The sequence below is a fragment of the Pristiophorus japonicus genome, chromosome 24 (assembly GCF_044704955.1).
Source record: "Pristiophorus japonicus isolate sPriJap1 chromosome 24, sPriJap1.hap1, whole genome shotgun sequence".
In the NCBI taxonomy this organism is placed as follows: domain Eukaryota; kingdom Metazoa; phylum Chordata; class Chondrichthyes; family Pristiophoridae; genus Pristiophorus; species Pristiophorus japonicus.
Window position 1 is genome coordinate 3511067 of NC_092000.1, and position 23987 is coordinate 3535053.

The 23987-nt window shown below is 45.5% G+C and overlaps 1 protein-coding gene across 1 annotated transcript in view; it reads right to left on the bottom strand.

Annotated features, from left to right (window-relative positions):
• Positions 1-183: 183 nt before the first annotated feature.
• Positions 184-23987, bottom strand: part of dnmt1 (DNA (cytosine-5-)-methyltransferase 1) — a 46186-nt gene continuing 22382 nt past the window's right edge. Inside the window, exons 19-34 of the mRNA XM_070867161.1 lie at positions 23147-23348; positions 20975-21114; positions 19373-19549; positions 18148-18372; positions 16660-16852; positions 14591-14681; positions 13943-14074; positions 12795-13077; positions 11191-11332; positions 9655-9821; positions 5704-5881; positions 4785-4980; positions 3211-3374; positions 2463-2579; positions 1739-1829; positions 184-558 (exon numbers count right to left, since the gene is read on the bottom strand). Of these exons, the coding sequence (XP_070723262.1) occupies positions 521-558; positions 1739-1829; positions 2463-2579; positions 3211-3374; positions 4785-4980; positions 5704-5881; positions 9655-9821; positions 11191-11332; positions 12795-13077; positions 13943-14074; positions 14591-14681; positions 16660-16852; positions 18148-18372; positions 19373-19549; positions 20975-21114; positions 23147-23348 (2536 nt within the window). The 3' untranslated portion in view covers positions 184-520. The remainder of the gene's footprint in view (positions 559-1738; positions 1830-2462; positions 2580-3210; positions 3375-4784; positions 4981-5703; positions 5882-9654; positions 9822-11190; positions 11333-12794; positions 13078-13942; positions 14075-14590; positions 14682-16659; positions 16853-18147; positions 18373-19372; positions 19550-20974; positions 21115-23146; positions 23349-23987) is intronic.

Here is a 23987-nt window from a genome sequence, read left to right on the forward strand (position 1 = left end):
CTGGGCAGTAATCTCCATCTGTGCAAAGAACAGGTTAGACAGCCTCTTCTCATTGCAGCAGTTGTATTTCAGACACTGGAGCACAAGCTGCAGATAAACACAGTCTCCAAGACCCCCTGCTTAACAATTTATAGAGTGGAGGTAATATCTTACCAAATATAAACAAGTTAGGACACTCCAGCATTCCACTTAATAAAAGGTATTTATTGGAAGAAATATTACAACATATAAAAACTACGAGTTTATTAAACATGAATTACCACTGCAGAAAGTGGGCAATTATTCAAATACTGTGCATTTTAAAACCACATTAAAATCCACAATGCATGACAGCACTGCACAATCGAGAGAAAAATGTTCATAACTAAAAACAATGTTACATCTTCATTGGCAACTCCATGCCAGCCAGTTAAAAAGGACGTCACTTCACTGAATATTCACAGGAATCCCGTCTACTTGTCCTGCCCTCCGCTTAGTGCGCTGACGATTCCCGCGGGGACATCAAGCTCAAGGAGATGAATCAGTTGGTAGTGTCCATGGTCTCTGGTTTGAGGGGCTCTGTTGGAAAATGAGGTGTGGTTGAGAACTGAATGGTTGTAACCATGGCTACTTTCCCCCCCCCCACCCCCCACCCCAAATCCTTGTTCTCCAACTCTGGGTGACTGCTCGATTTCTTCTCTCCCCATTCTACCAGGGAAATGCTTGGCTTTTATTAGCCGCTGTTCAATAGCGGAGTCCCCGGTATTTAACACACAGCTCCCCCTTTATTTTCACATTTTACCTCAGGCCAACACAGCATTGTGTACGTGCTTGTAAAAGTCATGGTGGATTGGTAGAATCCAGGGGGCCAGTTTCCCCACATCAAACCATGGGGACGAGCAGAGCCTCCCCACAAGGGAGCAGCTTTTGGGGCCTGTGTGTGGGTGGGTGGGTGGGTGGGTACAGAGCAGCCATGGCTGGCTGGGACCAGGCCTGCAGATGGTTCTATTGTAAATTGTATAGTGCAGACAGAATGACTACAATAACAATGCTCAGATAGTGATATTACCCAAAACTGACATTTCTAAAATTTGAATTAATTCAGCATCCTATTAAAATCTCACTATAGTTAAATTACTTGGTAAGGTACAGTAGAGTACAAACAGCAATGTGATAATGACCAGATAATCTGTTTGTGATGTTGTCAGAGATATAAATATTGGCCCCAGGATACCAGGGAGAACTCCCCTACTCTTCTTCGAAACAGTGCCATGGGATATTTTACATCCACCAGAGAGCAGACGGGGGGGGCCTCGGTTTAACACCTCATCCGAAAGACGGCACCTCAGACAGTGCGGCGCTCCCTCAGTACTGCCCCTCAGACAGTGCGGCGCTCCCTCAGTACTGCCCCTCCGACAGTGCGGCGCTCCCTCAGTACTGCCCCTCCGACAGTGCGGCGCTCCCTCAGTACTGCCCCTCCGACAGTGCGGCGCTCCCTCAGTACTGCCCCTCCGACAGTGCGGCGCTCCCTCAGTACTGCCCCTCCGACAGTGCGGCGCTCCCTCAGTACTGCCCCTCCGACAGTGCGGCACTCCCTCAGTACTGCACTGGTGTCAGCCTGGATTTTGTGCTCAAGTGTCTAGAGTCGGATTTGTGCCCAAGAAAAAAGTCTCAACAGATTAAAGATACGCAATCACAAAGCTTTGAAAGCAGGTTATCCAATAAATGTACTCAGCCGTGCATATTTCAAGCCAGTTACCTGCGGTATTCTCTTTCTTCCTCCCAACCACACACCGTTTAATTTCCATGCCGATGGCTTTAGCCAGAGGAGGCGGTACTGCATTGCCAACCTGTGTTTAAAAAAAAAAACAACCAGTTAATAAGAAACTTCCCTATGATACAGAGCTTGCAACTCTGCCACGTCATTCAGCATGAATAAAAAGCTGCGGCTTCAGGGGAGATGCAATAAGCAACATGGCTCGTGTGTGGCACATATTTCCCCCACTCCCTTGCTTGTAAAACCTGTACCTTCTTTGCCATACGGAATGAAAAGATATCTGCTGCCCGATCACCATACCCTGGGCAGAGCTCTCCAACATACCCCACCCACCAGTTACCAAGGCAACGAGTCATCTTGCCCCCAAACCTCTGCCAATGACGAGATTAACAACAAAGATCACTCCTCTTCACCTAGCCTGCTGGCAAGAACTAGAGAAAGATTTAGTTTTATTCCAGGATCCCAGAAAATTGTCACAGTGCTACTCATTTCTTGCTTCGAGCACAATATGCAAATGCCCCTGCAGGATTGTGTGCCAGAAATTGAGCAGTGCGTCAGTGTAGCACAATCCCTCAACGTGGAGAGCAGCAGCCTCATTATGGTCAGTGATTGCTGCCTTGAGCGATGTTCTGCCAGGCTGAGGCTGCTGTGTTGCATCTCTCAGACCGCCCCAGTTTAATGATGTGAGAAAATCAGCAACACCCACCTGCCTGTGCTTGTCTAAAACGTTTCCAAAGAGCCTGTATGTGTCCGGGAAACCCTGGGAGCGTGCGCACTCTCGCACACTCACCACACGGTGCTGTTCAGGATGGAGCACGCGACCCTGGAACACAGAAAACCACACGTTGGATTCAGTCAACAAAACTATTTGGCCCATGTCCCTGCCTCCGCTCCTGAAGGCACCCATCACGCCGAGAGGTGGTTTCCCAGGCAACCAATAAGCCCTTCAGTGCTGCACCCAAGGAGCCACTCGAGTGCTAACGCAGCGAGGGCAGGCCGGTTATTGGAACAGTACAGTACAGTCACCGTGCCCATTCCTTCTTCAGCAACATTCACACCTGTACCATGTCGCAGTCAGCATGTCAAGGAGCCAGGACTAAACATTCTCCCCCACAGAAGTCCGAGTCCAGCACTAGCCAAGATCAGACACTGACTGAACTCAGAGGCCATCTGGTGTGTCTGGCTCTTAATACAAGGTGGCGTCGTTAACCACTAGGCCATCAAGGAATAGTCATAGAATAGTACAGCACAGGAGAGCATCGAGGCTGCGCAGGCTCTTTTGAAGAGCACTCCAGTTAGTCCCACTCCCCTGCTCTTCCCCCATATCTCTGCAATTTGTCTCTCCTTCAGCTCAATGTTTGTTTTAAAGAAGCTGATGGGGCGTAAAGGATACACGCCGGAGATCGCAGTGTAAATGGTTACGTGCAGAGATTGATTGAGAAACCATGATTTACCTGTTTACCCATCGGCTCAGGATTGGTGACTGTCGTGCTGAAAAACCCATCCCACTCTAGCCTGCCGTAGAGGCCGGCCCAGTGATTGTGCCGGTTCCCGGTGTGGGGCAGGCACCATGGAATGAGCGTGTTGAACTGTCGGTCGGCCGACTCACATTGTTTACCTGCAAAACAAAAACACACACTTGCACTCGCTCGAGTAATTCTCTGCGTGCTGTGGTCGCCAATCCTTGTTATTTACCATTGATGAGGGGGGGCAGCGAGAAAGGAGACAGCATATTGTTGTAAACACACACCGCAAAGTTTCATTTCTGCAGATCACTTGAAACAAACATTAAATTCATCAACAGACCCAATTGACAGTTTATTAAAAATGGGAAATTTATACAACCTTATTTTTCAGAAGGGAGCCTGGAGAAATTTGCATCTAATACGGATAAGGATGGCATAATTACAAAATCATGATAAAGCCCGTGAATAAAGTTTTTACAATCTTGAAACAAAAAGAAACGGCTGTGTTCTCCGCGATCTCTCTCCTTTATGTCTCACCTCCCTTGTAGCCTATATCGTCACTATTTAGATCCCAATTCCACCATCCGCCCGAGTCACTGTCTTAGGCTGGACCAGACTGTTCATGTCCGATCCGATCCGGAGCAGAGCTTCCAACCCTGTAACCTCCATAACATCGCCCACCCGTGTCTCTACCTCATCCCCTCTGCTGTCGAAACGCTCCTGCTGTATTGATCACCTCCAGACCTGACTATTCCAATTCCCATCATCTCAAACTTCAGCTAATCTAAAACTGCCGTCCGTATCCTGTCCTACACCAAGTTCCACCCCTATCCTTCCTAACCAACATTGGCTCATGGTTCCCGATGCCTCATATTTACAAATCTTATCTGCGTGTTTAAATCCTTTTAGGACCTCATTCCTCTCTATCTTTGCAGCCCACTCCCACATCAAATTCCTCTCCCTGAACCACTCCAATCCTCCTCCTCCTCTCAAGACTCCTTGAAATCCACCTCTGACCTTAGTGCCCCTCTCTCTCTCTTCTCTCTCCTCTCCCCTCCCCTCCTCCCCCCCCCCCCCGCCAATATTTAACACTTTGGCACGGCACCCAATTGCTGATTTTGAACATCTCTATCAAATCACTTAACCTTCTCTGCTCCGAGAACAATCCCAGTTTCTCTCGCGTCTCCACGTAACTGAAGACCCTCATCAATGGTAAATCTCTACACCCTCTCCAAGGCCTTGACATCCTAAAGTGGGTGCACAGAATTTAATACTCCAGTGTATTAAAGGTTTATCATAACTTCCTCGCTTGTGCACTCTATGCCTCTATTTATGAAGTCAAGGATCTTGTATTTTTTTTATATAAACAGCTTTATCAACTTGTTCTGCCACCTTCAGAGATTTGTGCGTGTGAACCCGCAGGTCTCTGTTCCTGCTCCCCCTTTAAAATTGTAGCATTTAGTTTATATTGCCTTCCAATGTGCATTAAGGTGCTAACAGACACACACACACACACAACGGCAACCCCCCCGCCTCACACACAAACAACGTGCTCCTCTCACCTTCCGCACACGAGCAGACCCCACGCAAAGCGCCGGTGCTGCTATGCCCGTTCTTTTTGTCGTGGTGCGTGAACCTCAGCTTTTTGGTCATGGTGCCATCGGAGAGGCGCACCTCAATGTTGGGAAGATCACGCCAGTCCGACCCCGGGGCAAGGGGGATGTGTCGCATTCTGCCCGCCACTAAAGCACTCATATCCTGCACAGACAGGGCAAACAAGCGGGTGAGGAATGGAGGAAAGATCAGAAGCAGCCTAAACTTTCTGGACGGACCAGTAAAGGGGTGGGAGAGTAGGAGGTTTAGAGGGGCGATGAGGAAAAATGTCTTCACGCAGAGGGCGGTGGGGGTCTGGAACTCACTGCCTGAAAGGGTGGTAGAGGCAGAAACCCTCACCACATTTAACAAGTACTTGGATGTGCACCTGAAGTGCCGTAACCTGCAGGGCTACGGACCAAGAGCTGGAAAGTGGGATTAGGCTGGGTAGACACAATGGGCCGAATTGGCCTCCTTCCGTGCTGTAAATTTCTGCGATTCTATGAACTACAGATACAGAACACGATTTGAAGCCAGAATAGTACTTCGTTATGTTAGGCTATAAATTCTTTTACTGATATTAAATGTTTGGGTTAATCTGTCAGGTAAGGCAATGAAGACCAAGAAATGAGATGCCAGGCTGGGTGAACAGGATTGATTGGTGATTCTCCAGACTCTGAATCCTGTGTGTTTGACCTGCAAGGATTGCTACCTTCTGCAGCTGATGCTAACCTCCATTACACACTGCAGAAGTTGAGTTAGTTGCCAACAATGTAACATTTTTCTTTTGGTGTGTGGCCCTTTCAAAATACCCGGCATGTGCGGGTTTATCTATTTAAAAGTGGGCTGCGCAGCTCAAAGGGAACGCTGGTTGTGGAAAACCCCTACCTTGCAGATATGATCCCGCAGAATGGGCTGGTACTGCGTGCCCCGAATCTGCCGCTGGAACCAGGACTGCGGTTCGCCATTGTACGAGATTTCCAGCGCGGATGCTCCATTGCGGATTTCAGGAAGATCGGACATGGTATCCCTGACAGTGATGGTTCTATACGGAGCGGACTTCGTCCTGTGGAAAATGTAATCGTTATATTTAAATTCTCCATCACATCAGCTACAAGTTGGAAAGAACTCCACCTGGCTGAGTTGGTAACTGCACGACCCAGTACAGTACTGGACCAGGAGATCCTGGGGCTAACGCCAATACGAGTTAGCTGCTTCAGTCAAGGAACATGGAGCTGGATAAGCAAGAGACCCAGTGGCGTTAGCCAGCATGGTGAGTGCTGTCAGGGGCCACACATTTGCAGAAGAGAAATAAAAATCAATTAGAGGGTGCGCTACATTTTAAAAAGATTCTTTTGGGGGAGAAAAAAAAAAGAAAAGCTGAAGTAAAATAAACACACTATTGTTCTAAAGAAAGAACAGGTAGTGTCAGAGTAGAGGGAGCAGGATAGTTAGAATAAATACGTGGCTTGAGCAGTGGTGCAAGAGGGAGGGATTCAAATTCCTGGAACATTGGAACCAGTTCTGGGGGAAGTGGCACCTGTACAAAAGGGACGGTCTGCACTTGGGCAGGACTGGAACTGATGTCCTAGGGGTAACATTTGCTAATGCAGTTCGGGAGTGTTTAAACTAATATGGCAGGGGGATGGGAACCTATGCAGCGAGATAGGGCAAAGTAATATGGAGTCAGAAACAGATGGTAGAAAGGTAAAAAGCAATAGTGGAAGGCCGAGTAAACAAAGGCAAGAAACAAAAAGGGCCACACTACATCATAATTCTAAAATGACAAAGGGTGTTTAAAAAACAAGCCTGAAGGCTTTGTGTCTTAATACAAGGAGTATCCGTAATAAGGTGGATGAATTAACTGTGCAAATAGATGTTAACGGATATGATGTGATTGGGACTACAGAGACATGGCTCCAGGATGATCAGGGGTAGGAACTCAACATCCATGGGTATTCAACATTCAGGAAGGATAGAACAAAAGGAAAAGGAGGTGGGGTAGCATTGCTGGTTAAAGAGGAGATTAATGCAATAGTTAGGAAGGACATTAGCTTGGATGATGTGGAATCTATATGGGTAGAGCTGCAGAACACCAAAGGGCAAAAAACGTTAGTGGGAGTTGTGTACAGACCTCCAAACAGTAGTAGTGATGTTGGGGAGGGCATCAAACAGGAAATTAGGGGTGCATGCAATAAAGGTGCAGCAGTTATCATGGGTGACTTTAATATGCATATAGATTGGGCTAATCAAACTGGAAGCAATACGGTGGAGGAGGATTTCCTGGAGTGCATAAGGGATGGTTTTCTAGACCAATATGTCGAGGAACCAACTAGGAGGGAGGCCATCTTAGACTGGGTGTTGTGTAATGAGAGGGGATTAATTAGCAATCTCGTTGTGCGAGGCCCCTTGGGGAAGAGTGACCATAATATGGTGGAATTCTACATTAGGATGGAAAATGAAACAATTAATTCAGAGACCATGGTCCAGAACTTAAAGGGTAATTTTGAAGGTATGAGGCGTGAATTGGCTAGGATAGATTGGCGAATGATATTTAAGGGGTTGACTGTGGATGGGCAATGGCAGACATTTAGAGACCGCATGGATGAACTACAACAATTGTACATCCCTGTCTGGCGTAAAAATAAAAAAGGGAAGGTGGCTCAACCGTGGCGATCAAGGGAAATCAGGGATAGTATTAAAGCCAAGGAAGTGGCATACAAATTGGCCAGAAATAGCAGCGAACCTGGGGACTGGGAGAAATTTAGAACTCAGCAGAGGAGGACAAAGGGTTTGATTACAGCAGGGAAAATAGAGTACGAGAGGAAGCTTGCAGGGAACATTAAGCCGGACTGCAAAAGTTTCTATAGATATGTAAAGAGAAAAAGGTTAGTAAAGACAAACGTAGGTCCCCTGCAGTCAGAATCAGGGGAAGTCATAACGGGGAACAAAGAAATGGCAGACCAATTGAACAAGTACTTTGGTTCGGTATTCACTAAGGAGGACACCTTCCGGATATAAAAGGGGCCAGAGGGTCTAGTAAGGAGGAGGAACTGAGGGAAATCCTTATTAGTCGGGAAATTGTATTGGGGAAATTGATGGGATTGAAGGCAGATAAATCCCCAGGGCCTAATGGACTGCATCCCAGAGTACTTAAGGAGGTGGCCTTGGAAATAGCAGATGCATTGACAATCATTTTCCAACATTCCATAGACTCTGGATCAGTTCCTATCGAGTGGAGGGTAGCCAATGTAACCCCACTTTTTAAAAAAAAGGAGGGAGAGAAAACAGGGAATTATAGACCGGTCAGCCTGACCTCAGTAGTGGGTAAAATGATGGAATCAATTATTAAGGATGTCATAGCAGCGCATTTGGAAAGAGGTGACATGATAGGTCCAAGTCAGCATGGATTTGTGAAAGGGAAATCATGCTTGACAAATCTTCTGGAATTTTTTGAGGATGTTTCCAGTAGAGTGGACAAGGGAGAACCAGTTGATGTGGTATATTTGGACTTTCAGAAGGCTTTCGACAAGGTTCCACACAAGAGATTAATGTGCAAAGTTAAAGCACATGGGATTGAGGGTAGTGTGCTGACATGGATTGAGAACTGGTTGTCAGACAGGAAGCAAAGAGCAGGAGTAAATGGGTTAGCATGCAGGTACAGCAGGCGGTTAAGAAAGCAAATGGCATGTTGGCCTTCATAGCGAGGGGATTTAAGTACAGTGGCAAGGATATGTTACTACAGTTGTACAGGGTCTTGGTGATGCCACACCTGGAGTATTGTGTACAGTTTTGGTCTCCTAACTTGAGGAAGGACATTCTTGCTATTGAGGGAGTGCAGCGAAGGTTCACCAGATTGTTTCCCGGGATGGCGGGACTGACATATCAAGAAAGACTGGATCAACTGGGCTTGTATTCACTGGAGTTCAGAAGAATGAGAGGGGATCTCATAGAAACATTTAAAATTCTGACGGGTTTAGACAGGTTAGATGCAGGAAGAATGTTCCCAATGTTGGGGAAGTCCAGAACCAGGGGGTCACAGTCTAAGGATAAGGGGTAAGCCATTTAGGACCGAGATGAGGAGAAACTTCTTCACCCAGAGAGTGGTAAACCTGTGGAATTCTCTACCACAGAAAGTTGTTGAGGCCAATTCACTAAATATATTAAAAAAGGTGTTAGATGTAGTCCTTACTACTCGGGGGATCAAGGGGTATGGCGAGAAAGCAGGAATGGGGTACTGAAGTTGCATGTTCAGCCATGAACTCATTGAATGGCGGTGCAGGCTCGAAGGGCCGAATGGCCTACTCCTGCACCTATTTTCTATGTTTGTCCATTAGCGTATAAGTAAAACGTGACCATAAATCGCACCTCAGTGAATTTAAGCAGATTAGTTGAGCCTCACAAACCAGGAATATCCCAGAAGTGCTCACTGGCCTGAGTTGAACTAACTGTTCTCAGCTTAAAAAAAAATTCATTCATGGGATGTGGGTGTCACTGGCGAGGCCAGCATTTAATGCCCTTGAGAAAGCGGTGGTGATGCTACTCCTACTCCTACAATCGGCATTCCTGGAATTGGTAAGGGGAATAGCATTTTCCCACCAGTTAAACCTGCTGAAAATGTGCACGGGCAAGCTCCAACCAGGCTGCGATGCCAACTGCAGTTCAATAGCCTATTGACAGTCACTGTCCAGACGGGTGTGTGAAAATGGCCACCTGGGTGAGTTTGCAGAGGGTGACTGGGAGGCATTGCCAATCAAACCCCAACACGGCTCCGCGCCTTCAGGAGAGGAAGAACATCGGCCAGAAAAGCGAAGACGCCGCGCAGTATATTTTTTTTACCTGGTTATGTTGCTGACAAACTTCTTATCATCCACGGCCACGCTGAGCTGGCAGGCTCTGGGCGCAAAGACGTGCAAAGGCTCCGGGAAGAGTGGCAGCTTCTCGCCAGGGGCTGCAGCCAGAACGATAGCCCGCCGGCGTGTCTGGGCAACTCCGTACTGACCCGCCTGACAAAAACAAAACGTGTTCAATCCAGAAAGGGAGACGGAATCAGCTTGTAAACTAAAACGGTGAAAGTGCAGCACTTTAAACAGTTACTTCAAACTTCGGAAGGCTGAGCTCAGCTCCGTCGCTTTTCAGCCACAGTATTCACTGGACTGGAGATAAACCCACCTCGCCTAATCCGTGGCTCAGCTCAAGACCACCAGGCAGCTGCAGCAAAATGGGTAAAGGGCTCTGGAGGCTGAACAGGGAAAGGCACTGCCCAATGTAGCCCTGAGGCAGACAGACCAGTGTCCCAGACTCTGCGGAGTTACCCACTTACAGCCAGGGCTGGATAGGTGGGGCCTGGCAATAGTGGACCAATCTCGTGTGATGCCCTCCACAGGCGAGCATCCTGCTGATGCTATCCAAGCTCACCCGTAAAGAATGGGCGCTGGGGCTGCTGGCACCCAAGGAACTGAATCCCAGTGAGAGTCTAGTGTTTTCGGAAGAGGTAGGACTAAAGTGCAACAACTCACTTCACAGACAGTTTAGAGGAACCTTTCCTAACAGTGAACCAATAACACACGTCAGACTGATAAAACCATGCTAATCACTAACCTTTAAATGTGTCAATAATTCAAGAAAACAGAAATCCATTAAAGTCTTGGTTACGTAGTCTGGTACATGTAGAGGATGCCAGAAATGTAAAAGAGATTGATCACCGTCCAGTGACCCCTGCCAACAGCCATGACTGTCCTCACAGCCGAGCTCTCACTAGCATAGAATCATAGAAATTTATTCGGCCCATTGTGCCCGTGCTGGCCGACCAAGAGCTACCCAGCCTAATCACACTTTCCAGCTCTTGGTCCGCAGCCCCGTAGGTTACGGCACTTCACGTGCACATCCAAGTACTTTTTAAATGCAGTGAGGGTTTCTGCGGTGAGGGCAGTGAGTTCCAGACCCCCACCACCCTCTGGGTGATAAAAAGCTCTCCTTAAATCCCTTCTACCAATTACTTTAAATCTATGCTCCCCAGTTGTTGGACCCCTCGGTTAAGGGAAATAGGTCCTTCCTGTCTTGGACCCTCATAATTTTATACACCTCAATTAAATCTCTCCTCGGACTCCTCTGAGCCAAACATCCCCAGCCTATGCAATCTTTCCTTATCGCTAAAATTCTCCAGTCCCGGCAACATCCTTGTAAATCTTCTCTGTACCCTCTTTAGTGCAATCACATGTTTCCTGTAAGTGGTGAGGTGGCCTGAACTGTACACAGTACTCCAGCTGTGGCCCTTTTTCCTAACAGAATGATACTTGGGCAGAGTACCAGAGGAATCGGCACAGAAAGCAACAGACAGACACCTGTTTCACACCAGGAATAGCATCGGCTCACCTGCAACACGCCGAAGGTGCACTGGTAGCCCATCCGCACCAGACACCGCAGGGTCAGCTTTAGGACCATGGAGCGCTTGAACGATACAAAGTTCCTCACATTCTCCAGGAGGAAATACCTGGGTCGGTAATAGTCACAATAGCTGCAAAGTACAAGAATATAAGTGATTGAAAACTGTGCACAAGACACCTGGAAGTACTCTATCCCAATTGATCATTCAGATCTGTATAAATAAAAAAAGAGATAATTTTATCAAAAGTCTTTTAGTTACAAAGTCAGAAAAGTAAGAAGCAGACTTTAACAAACTCCCTTTCTTCCAATGGTAGGAAGGCTGAGGCTCAAGATAGGACATAGGAACAGGAGACCATTCAGCCCCTCGAGCCTGTTCCGCCATTCAATGAGATGGCGGATCTGCGACCAAACTCCCTATACTTTAACAACTCAACAGAAAACTTTCAATCTCCAATTTAAAATTGATCTATTATCAATTGCCATTTGTGGAAGAGAGTTGCAAACTGCTACCACCCTGTGTGTGTAGAAGTGTTTCCTCATTTCCTACGGCTTGGCTCAAATTTTTTAGACAATGCTCCATAGTCCTCGACTCCTCAACCAGCAGAAATAGTTTCTCTATCTACACGATCTGTCCCCCTTAGTATCTTGAAAACTTGGATCAGATCACTGCTTAACTTTATAAATTCTAGAGAATACAACCCTAATTTGTGTAATCTCTCCTTATAACTTAACCCTTGAAGTCCAGGTATCATTCTGGTAAACCTACGCTGCAATCCCTCCAAGGCCAATATGTCTTTCCCAAGTTGCGTTACCCAGAACTGCTCTCAGTACTCCAGGTGTGGTCTAACCAGGGTTTTGTGTAACTGCAGCATAACTTCTGCCCCCTAGAATTCTAGTCCTCTAGATATAAAGGCCAGCATTCCATTAGCCGGATTATTTTCTGTACCTGTTCATTACATTTTAATGATTATGTATCTGAACCCACAAGTCTCTATGGACCGCCACTGTTTTTAGCTTTTCCCCATTTAGAAAGTACCCTGTTCTATACTTTTTAGGTCCAAAGTGGATGACCTCACATTTGTTTACACTGAAATCCATTTGCCACAGTTTTGCCCATTCACTTAATCCATCAATATCCCTGTGTAATTTTATGCTTTCATCTACAATGCCGCCTATCTTCGTGTCAGCTTATGAGGAAACACACACCGAGTTTCTCCAACGACACAATTGTACATGGGCAGCATCTCAAATGTTCACACGGGATCAATTCAAACCCAACTGGTGCTTCAGTCATTGTAGCTACTGGAGGATCAGAGCGGCCTCCCGATCGACAGACTGCTGAGCTAAATCTGCCTCAAAGAAACTCAGTTTCCTTTTCCACCAAACACTTTCCCAACAACTTTTAAACTGTCGATAAAACCCAAGCCGACCCAAGACTTGAAAACTGATTTAATGTACCACAGTGGCAAACGAGAATGTTTATATTATGTAAATACTGGTCAGACTGGATAATCAGTGGACAATGGAGATTATCCATGTAGGTGTTACCCCAGTGTGGGACACAGCTCGATTCCAGCGACTGCTCCACTGACCTGAGATAAGACACAACGAGGGAGTTCTTGAATTTGGAGTAAGTGCGGGAATTGAAGCGATTCATTCCACTGAAGCCTTGGCATGGGGGCCCACCACACAGCAACTCCACATCACCCTTCTGCGGCAGCTTCTGCCCAAGTGAATTGGTCTTCTCCCCAGCCATGACGAGTTTCAGAAGGACGTTGCAATCCTCCGTGAATACGGTTGCACCGGGGTTGTTCAAGCGGAATGCCTGGGCTGCCGGATCCCACATCTCAATGGCCCACATCGTCTCCGAAATACCTGCGCAGGAGTGTTATTATTGACGACACATCTTAGAAAGATACAGCACACACAGGGGCCCTTCTCGCCTGTGCCCGCTCACTGAGCTGTCCGATTTAGTCCCGCAACCCAACTTTATCCCTCATTACCGCGACACACTGTCCCTTTGATTACCACAGCGTCATGCGTCCCAGAGGGGAAATATCTTCACTGAACTCTGACATACGTTGAAACGTTCTAATCCGAGTTATGCAACTTAGTGGGCTACTTCTGTTAAATTAAGTGAATTCGACGTAACTAACTAAAGACAGATAAAAAGCCCACCTACCCTCATCTAAGCCAGGTTACAAACTAATTGCATGAGTGTGTTTATGCCTTTCTATTCAAAGTTTTAAAAAAATGCTACTGGGCTGAGCGCTGTGAATTAGGGCGGCCTCACGCTTGTCGGATCGATCCTAAATCCACTACCGAGGAAGCATAACTCAGATGCTTTTCAAGTCGCCAGGCCCACCAAAATGAAACCCAACTGCATAAAAACCCACTTGAAAGAGCGGATTACAGAAGGTGGATCGCAGTGGGTTCATGAGCCAGATAGCCAGGACTGTAGATCGGACATTTGTGTATATATATGCGTAACAATTCAGATTATATTGACCATTAACAAAGAAGCCAAGGACTGTTGCCAGAGACACCACACCGATTATTTGTCGATTAATTATTCTTGACACAACGCTGCATCAATTGTGTATCTTTTCCAAGTCCATCAGTTTATCTAACCACAGAGCCCGACGTGTTTGGTTAATATGGAGTTGCTCTCCTCCCACTCCCACCCCACCCTTCCCCTCCCCTCCAATGTGGAGTTGCTCTCCTCTCCCCCAACACTAACCTGCCTGATGGAATCCTTCGGATAGCCCCCCACAGCCCGAGAAAACATCAAGGCTGCGCAGTTTGTCCAATTTGTCGTTGATAACCGCAGGTTCAGTCTCGGGCTCGGGCGCAGATTTTCCCTTCCCTTTTCCTGCAAGGAAACAAAAACCATTAGTTACAAAACACCCCGCTCTCTTCGCCTAACCCCTCCAATTGCTGAACGCAGTCATGTCTGTGTCACAGCAAAGTTTCTCTTCTCTTAAATCTACTTAATCTTACTAAAATTCATCCATACTGTTACTTCGACCAAGTATATATTCTTAGTTTGTGCGCCTACACCATAAGTATTGTTGGGCTATTCAACTACAGGGCTACTTGAACCTCATGAGGCATCACATACAATGTGTTGACAACATCCACACACGCACTTTCAGGAGCGGAGAGTTGGCTGATTTTCTGCCCAAGTGTACACCCAATTGTCATGTCAAATTTAACACCTGATGAGATTATCCAGCACAGCACCGACCGAGGAGCAGGCCGGGACCCGCTGATCTCGGCCACATGCTGCCATTACCAATGGAGCCACTTGGCAAACCAACAATCTGTAAAACCACATCTACTGCTATTTAGTAACAGCACAACGACCAGCAACTTCCAAACACTGTACCTTTTCCTTTGCCTTTGCCCTTGCCTTTGTTTGTTGAACTGCGGGCACGGTTTGGCGGGTCTTCATAGCCTTTTATCTTTGCATTGTAGGCCTGTGAATTAGACAAGTGACAGTTTAAAGATCTTAAACACACACAACTCCCAGGCAGAAAATGATTATGTGGTATTCCACGTTTATTAAAAATCTTATAGCCATATCAGTCTAGCATACACTGCATATCTGGACTCCCCCACCTTGCAATCAATGAAGACACTCGCTTACAAGATGTCGAGCCCAGAAGATAAAGTGCTCAGTGGGCAAATGATGTGGTACTGAGCCACACAAACCAGGCATGCCCAGGGTTGGATCCCCAGTCTCTGCAGAATTAGCAATCTGAACCAGACCATAGAAGGGTCACTATAACCAGTTTCTCTGACCTTGGCAAGTAGGTTTGTAGGCAGGTAGGGACTGAGTGTAACGTAGCCAAGTTTGCTGACGATACAAAGATGGGAGGAAAAGCAATGTGTGAAGAGGACACAAAAAATCTGCAAAAGGACATCGACAGGCTAAGTGAGTGGACAAAAATTTAGCAGATGGGGTATAATGTTGGAAAGTGTGAGGTCATGCACTTTGGCAGAAAAAAAAAACAAAGAGCAAGTTATTATTTAAATGGAGAAAGATTGCAAAGTGCCGCAGTACAGCGGGACCTGGGGGTACTTGTGCATGAAACACAAAAGGATAGTATGCAGGTACAGCAAGTGATCAGGAAGGCCAATGGTATCTAGGCCTTTATTGCAAAGGGGATGGAGTATAAAAGCAGAGAAGTCTTGCTACAGCTATACAGTATATTGGGGAGGCCACACCTGGAATACTGCGTGCCGTTTTGGTTTCCATATTTACAAAAAGGATATACTTACTTTGGAGGCAGTTCAGAGAAGGTTCACTAGGTTGATTCCGGAGATGACTTATGAGGAAAGGTTGAGTAGGTTGGCCTCTACTCATTGGAATTCAGATGAATGAGAGGTGATCTTATCGAAACGTGTAAGATTATGAGGGGGCTTGACAAGGTGGATGGACAAGGTGGATGCAGAGAGGATGTTTCCACTGATGGGGGAAGACTAGAACTAGAGGGCATGGTCTTAGAATAAGAGGCTGCCCATTTAAAACAGAGACGAGGAGAAATTTCTTCTCTGAGGGTTGTAAATCTGTGGAATTCGCTGCCTCAGCTGTGGAGGCTGGGTCATTGAATAAATTTAAGACAGAAATAGACAGTTTCTTAAACGATAAGAGGATAAGGGGAGCAGGCAGGGAAGTGGAGCTGAATCCATGATCAGATCAGCCATGATCTTATTAAATGGCAGAGCAGTCTCGAGGGGCTGTATGGCCTACTCCTGCTCCTATTTCTTATGTTGTCAAAGCATCTTGCAGTATTCAAACACCTCTACTGGAGAGAGATTTTGGGGATATGGAAAGAAAGACATTTATATAGCGCCTTTCACGTCCTCAGCATGCCCCTAAGCGCTTTACAGCCAATGAGGTAGGTTTGAGTGTAGTCACTGTTGTAATGTAGGAAACACGGCAACCAATTTGCACACAACAAGCTCCCACAAACAACAATGAAATAAATGAGTAGATCATTAAACAAAAGTGTTGGTGAAGGGATAAACATTGGCCGGGACACCAGGGAGACCTCCCCTGCTCCACCTCGAATAGAGCTGGGGGATCTTTTACATCCACCCGAGGGGGCAGACGGGGCCTCGGTTTAACGTCTCATCTGAAAGAGGACTAGTGGCTAAGATAGTACTGGGACACTGGTTCCTTCTCATTGTGTTCGAGTCCTCCAATGTATAAGCATGTTACTAAGTTTCTGCTTACTCGAGTCACCCAGCCCCCAACCATTGTATGAATAGTGCAATCCCACACAACTCAACAACGCGAGGACCAGCTCGGTGGCAGGACGTCGACAGGTAAAGAGGGCAGAGTTATACTTGGAGCAGGTAGCAGGAGAACTCTATCCACAACCATTTGAAAATGATTTACAATCCATTCTGGTACAAATTAAATAACCCCATGGTTTCTAAAGGTCTTACTTCTAAGAAATAGAATCTGTCCGACCCTCCAGCGCAATACTCCGGAATGGTCTCAGTGAGATCTTCCCCATACTCCACAGTACAGCGTCCCTGAACATCTTTGAAGTCAACGATCACTTCTTCGTCACTCCAGTACAACAAGTTGATATCAGTGTGGTGACTGGCTTTAAGGCCCTTGTGTGTGTTCTCAGCCCTGGAAGAAAAATCTCCAATTAGTGGCACCATAAAGGAGCACATCTCAAACTATCCAAGCATCGCAAAATGGAACCCTGCCAATACCAGGCAAGTCCACTCAATCACAAATTAATTTGTAAGATTTGGATCTGTTGGTAACACTCATCTCAAGTCAGAAAATGCTGGATTCAATCTAGACCAACACTAGTGCAATACTGAGGTAGTGCTGAATTGATAGTGGTGCCATCTTTAGACATTAATCCAAGGTCCCATCTATCTGTTCAAGGGATGGTGCAGATCACTATTCAAAGAGCTCTCCTGGTATCCCAGCTAATATATTTTCCTTAACCAACACCATCAAAAACTGACAAACATGTTGATCATTTCATTCTGGATTTTGGACTCTTGATAAAATAAATAATGGCTTCTGTATTTGCCTGCGTAACAGCCCTCGCACATCAAAAGAAATTCATTGTATATATATATAGCACTTGGATACACTCTGGACTCCTCTGGCTGGAGAGTCTAGAACAAGGGGTCACAGTCACAGGATAAGGGGTTGGCCATTTAGGATGGAAACGAGGAGACATTTCTTCATTCAGAGGGCTGTGAATCTTTGGTATTCTCTCCTTCAGAGGGCTGTGGATGCCCAGTTGATGAGTATATTCAAGACAGAGATTGATAGATTTTTAGGCGTGGAGAGAGAGAGAGACACAGAGTGAGACATGCAGAGAGAGAGAGAGTGAGAGAGACATGCAGAGAGATAGTGAGACACAGAGCGAGAGAGTGAGAGACACGCAGAGAGAGAGAGAGAGAGAGAGACACACGCAGAGAGAGAGAGAGAGAGAGAGAGGCATGCAGAGAGAGAGAGTTGACGTAGGTCAGCCATGATCTTATTGAATTGGTGGAACAGGCACGAGGGGGCCGAATGGCCTACTCCTGCTCCTATTTCTTATGTTCTTATTCTCAGTTATCAGTGGATTTTTTTTTTGAAGTAGGTATCCCTGCCCTCCTGTGCCTGGAGAGAAGGGCAGATAGCCTGCTCCTAGGCCAGTGCAAATTTATAAACTCACTTAGAAGATAAGTTTATCTTATTTTAGCACGTACAAGTTTCTCCCATACCCTGCAAGCCAGGAGAAAAGCCTGCCTACACTCTATGCCCAGACAGCTAGGATTAACTGGAGGGTGGAGCTATAAACCAACCTCTTCAGTGCCACATCATGGACTGCTACTGATTATTTAACAATTGATGACCGAACAGGAACGTACAATATATTACCAGACGAGAAACTTGGCGCTGTGGATTGTACTCACCTATAGAACTTATTGATACGCAGCTTAATATCTGCTTCATTGGGTTTGCCATTGCTACGCTTGTGACAGAAGATTTCTTGAATGCGGCCAATTCGGAACGGGTCGGGTGCATCCAGGTTGCTGCCCTTGATATAATCAGATGATTTCCGGTAATACTCGGGATAAAGATCTTCATCCATGTCATCTTTCTTTATCGGCCGCTTGCCAGGACTGGACGGTTTCACACTGAAGACAAGACATCCATGGTTAGAAAGTTATTGCAGGAGAATCAAAAGATCTATTCAAATTAAGCATTTGAGCTTCTGAATTTTCAGTCATAATTTCTTCCTTTCTGCTGGTTTGATCCATCCCATGCCTGCTTACTCTCAAATAATACAAACTAGTGAACGACACACGACTTTTCTAAATTAACCATCCACACATCTCAAAACATTATGAAACTCGAATATGTTTGAGAAAATGTACTTAGAAAAGTTACTAAGCCGGACAGTGAAGGAACCGGCCCTCGTGACCTCCAAAGTACTTCTCAATTTTCTCCGTTACTTCCCCTGAAAGTGCAGACTTGCTGACGTACAGTTGTAACTCTTCAATAACCTGTCAGCCGTTCCTTCATACCCGTGTCGAGCACTGGCAGGCTTATTCAATGATGAGGACTGGAGCAAGATTCTACTCCTACTAGATCCGCACATTGTGCAGCAGTAGTCTCCGTGTATGAGTGGGAGACCGAAGTCCAGGGACCAACTGTAAGGCAGTGACTGCTAGTGAGCCAAGACCAGTTCGAGTCAGCAGAATGGGGATTGAACCTGATCTTTCCTGGTCTGTAGAAACGGAGAACTACACCAAGCAGAGCATTTCCTCACTGAGGTGCGTTAACGATATCCAATCAGTAAGTTAACAAAAACTGGGTCTAGAAGTCATCCCAATCAGTTGTTAGTTTTATAAAAAGTTTAGTCTTGACACAAAACACTTAGAATTAGAAGTCATCATCACAACTCTTCGCCAGTCTATAGTTAACTGGCCGTTAATTCTCAAACTTTCAAATGAACCGTTCAGAAGTACTGTACCAACCTCACCTTTTGAAGTGAATTGCTCCCCAACTGAACAGGTAGCAACCTGCACACTGTCTGGGTAGTGAAATAACCGTTTCCAGCGCTAATGGACAGTGATAGCACTCACAAATATGCATGCAGTGTAGAAGTGGTGCTTGGTCAGGGAGGTGCATTACCTGAATGAGAATGCATCTTGCAGCAGGTAAACGCCATCTCCAACTTTATACTGCGTTCCATTCTTGGAAGCCAAGGAGTAAAAAACTTTTGAATCGTCCTTTAGGTCCAGCGATTCGAGGACCCGCGGCATCTCGCGTTGCCTAATTTCAGCCAATCGAGTACAGCTATCACAGAATCTGTAAAACCAGCCGCATAAAGATCTCAGCATTAAGATTGATACTTCAGAGTGTGTCACAGTATGCAAGGTCAAAAATTCTACACAGCAGAAATAGTTAAGGCTTTTGCAGACAGGTCTCCTAAATTAAGTCCAACAATTTAATGTGGACTATTTTGAGGTAAAGATTGCCATTTAAAAAAAAAGTTTAAAATGGGAGAAAAATTCAGCCCCTTCAAAAAATTAAAGCAGTGAATTGGGAGAAAATGTAATTTTTAAAATCTGAATGCAGATGCATTATTCAGGAAATGTAAACCATTCACATGAAATCGAAGCAGTGTTAATAGGATTGCTGTACTATTCCAGCCACTGGATAAACAAATACTGGCCCCCTTCATCACCCATACATTAGATTCTACTCTAAAATATCAATTTTTTGAACTGCGCCCATCTTCTGATCTGAATGACACAGGAATCCTGTATATGTCCAAGTGACATATAGACAAAAACTGGAGTGTGATGTGACAAAGGGCTCAACATTTTTAGCACTAGGATGGCCAGGCCTGGTGAGACAATTGACCATGATGTTGCCCATTCACACACCGGCTATAAAAAAGAGAAAAGACTTGCATTTATATAGCGCCTTTAATGGCCTCAGGATGTCCTAAAGCGCTTTACAGCCAATGAAGTACTTTTAAAGTATAGTCACTGTTGTAATGTAGGAAATGTGGCAGCCATTTTGCGCACAGCAAGCTCCCACAAACAGCAATATGATATTGGCCAGATAATCTGTTTTAGTGATGTTGATTGAGGGGTAACTCTCCCTGCTCTTCCAAAAAGTTCCCATTGGATCTTTTACATCCAGAGAGAGCAGATAGAGGCTGTTTAATATCTCACCCGGAAGACAGCAACTCTGACAGTGCAGCACTCTCTTAGCACTGCACTGAGAGTGACAGACTAGGCTTTTTTGCCCAAGTCTCTGGAGTGAGACTTGAACCCACAACCTTCTGAGTCAGAGGTGAGGGTGCTACCCACTGAGCGGCAGCTGACACAGTATACCAAGTGGATACAATAGAGTGGAAAAGCTGGTACAGCAGAAGGAATTATCAAGGATCCTTGGCTCGACATGTAATGGTATCATTGGTCTATGTGTAGCCAGTGATGTAGCCCAATTTACCACACAAACTCTTGCTTTCATGCTCCACGTTTGGCATTTCTTCTTTTAGTTTCTTGGTTTCTTTTTTTAAACAAAACCCCACCTTTGGAGAATGATCTGGACCTAATGATTTCTACTGTGTTCTAACACAACATAAAAATGCTGCAGGGACTCGAGAAGTTTTATTTCTAATGACTGATTAACATAAACGATGGTCCAGGCCTCAGTGGCTACAGGAAAGCTGTCCTCAACCCCCCCAACCCCAAAAGAATGGTTCTGGGCGTTACTCACTTGTGTTTATTCTCCTCAGTTGATTCACAATTTGGAGGTGATTGGAATCGCGAATACTCTGGGTCATACCACATCTGGTAGAAGTAGGTCTTCCCATCATCTTCAACCATCTTCAGCTCAAAGTCATCATCCATTCCACCCTAAGATGCACAAAAATGCACTGCTCACTTCATACTCCATACAAATACAGACAGAGCGCCTGAAATCTGGAAACCTCGGGACCTGGGCCATTTCGGATCTTGTGTATTTCCGGATTTCGAAATGTCTTTCTGACGTCCCGAATCCTGAAACACCCGGGCTGGGGTAAGGAGGGGCAGGGGCGTGGATAACAGTAAAATCACTAAACTTTTCCAGACAGTGTTAGAGAGTTCAATCCTGGACATATATATATTATTATTATGTCTCTCTTGCAACAGGCAGACAACTGATGTCAACAGTACTGCACAAATAACTCAATCCACTGTTTCTGTAATTATACTCGTGTCACTGCCTACAATAGTTACTACCGAGCGGCAGCTGAGTACGGCAGCAGAGGGTCCGGATTCCGGAACATTTTCCAGATTCCGGACAAGCCCGCCAAAGATCGGCCCGGTGTCCGGAACATTCCGAATTTCGGACTCAACTGTACAACAATGCATATTTCCACAAAAAAGGCAAGCTTGGGAAAATTGATATGTGCTCCAAGTAGTAAGATGAGGTTCATCGCTTTGATTAAAGTCAGTCAAATCAAGGTTGTTCCCTTGTTCAAAAAAAATTTGAAATTATATAGTACAAATCCAGAAATTTTGCTAATATAGGAAGCCGATTTTTTAAACTGCACCATTTTATTTTGAATTAACAGATCATTTAAATTCAGCAATTTCAAATTAAGAGTAGAGTGTATTTCTAATGTTGTATTAGTGTTGATAAGAAGCCAAGATTCCCACTCATCAGTACCCTGCCTGTGAATAGCTAGGGGATTTGAGTATAGGAGCAGGGAGGTCTTACTGCAGTTGTACAGGGCCTTGGTGAGGCCTCACCTGGAATATTGTGTTCAGTTTTGATCTTCTAATCTGAGGAAGGACGTTCTTGTTATAGAGGGAGTGCAGCAAAGGTTCATCAGACTGATTCCCGGGACGGCAGGACTGACATATGAGGAGAGACTGGATCGACTGGGCCTGTATTCACTGGAGTTTAGAAGGATGAGAGGGGATCTCATAGAAACATATAAAATTCTGACGGGACTGGACAGATTAGATACAGGAAGCATGTTCCCGATGTTGGGGAAGTTCAGAACCAGGGGACATAGACTAAGGATAAGGGGCAAGCCATTTACAACTGAGATGAGGAGAAACTTCTTCACTCAAGAGTCGTTAACCTGTGGAATTCCCTGCCGCAGAGAGTTGTTGATGCCAGTTCATTGGATATATTCAAGAGGGAGTTAGATATGGCCCTTACGGGGTATGGAGAGAAAGCAGGAAAGGGGTACTGAGGGAATGATCAGCCATGATCTTATTGAATAGTGGTGCAGGCTCGAAGGGCTGAATGGCCTGCTCCTACACCTATTTTCTATGAATACAAGAGAGGATGATGTTCGGACAGGATGCGTCCCCGGGAGGAGGAAATGTTCATCACTAATCAAGATTTGTATTTGAACAAGTTGCATGAGGAATGTACTGGACGGAGAAGAAAGAAAAACGTTATACAACATGTCTTTTCACTTGTTGCAGAATTATGGCTGTGTCGAGTACAAAAGTGCTGAATGGAGATCATGGGACTCCCCAGCAAGGGTGCCATAACTGAGCAGCTCCTGATCCTGCATCGCAGACAACTAACTACAGGAGCAGCAGACTGAACGCCTTCCCTCAGGTACAGGCACAGGGTGAAGCAAAGTAGGAAAAAGTTAAAATATATACAGTAGGAGCAAAAATACAAGCTGGAAACATACCCAAGTACCACATTAAACTATTGGCAGCACGAGACATGGGGGTGGGGCGAGGAAGGAAGTTTGCCATGTGGGAATTATGTGACAGCATGTATGAAAATTCAAGCCTCAGAAACATCACAGAACCCTTTCTTTAGGCGCTTGTTACATCAGCAACGAGATTTATAAGCAACACAACTTTTAAACAGTTTTGCTGAATGAAAAGGAACAAACCGATAACAGTTCAGTTTAAAAAAAAGCTTTCTCACCTCTAGTGCCCAGCCCTCAGAAGCAGTCTTGTAGATGACAGTAACTTTGCTGTCTACGTAAGATAATTGCATGTCTTCGCACTCATCCACCAGAAAGAGCTCAAGGGGATCAGAGGTCTCGCCCAACACTGTGTCAGTGCCACGGCAAAACCAATTAGCATGGAACATCTTCCCATTGCTGTCTTCCCACATGGATGTGATTCTGCGGAAACAAGGATAAAATTGTACAGCTGATCAAAAATACTGTTGCACAACCCAACAATCATCACTTCGAAGAGGATCACCGATACTATTCAACAGGTCATTTCATGGATTATACACAATACCCAACTATTGCTGAACAAAATCCGCTCTGTTGCCCAAGTACAAATAATATTGGTTGTTGCTGGAGTGGAGCTGGAGGGCAGGTGAAGTGCGTACCCAAGTGATACATGACAGTGGATTAGAAATGAAATATTATGCAAATATAATTGTATTTATCAGTTCCCTGAATGTAACAGTTTGAAAGGAACAGATTTCAAGCGATGAACTGTAGTGAATCTCATTCTATGTAATCCCAGGGCAATACTGGTGTCAAGACGACAGTTTATTGCAAGTACTCCAGCAGGTCTATTTATCTGCACTATCTAATTTGTCTGTAGGATAAATAAGCCAAAAGGTGCCTTTGTCTAATCCACAACTTCAGCACAAGCTGAATTACTATTTTTAACCGCCATCAGAAAGTCTGACCCAAGAACATGTCTTAGATCAGTAATGTGACTGTAGAGTGTTTTAAAACAAAGCTGCAGAGCTTTGCGAGTAGTTTAAAAGCACTGATTTACAAGCTTTCCTTTGCAAGGGA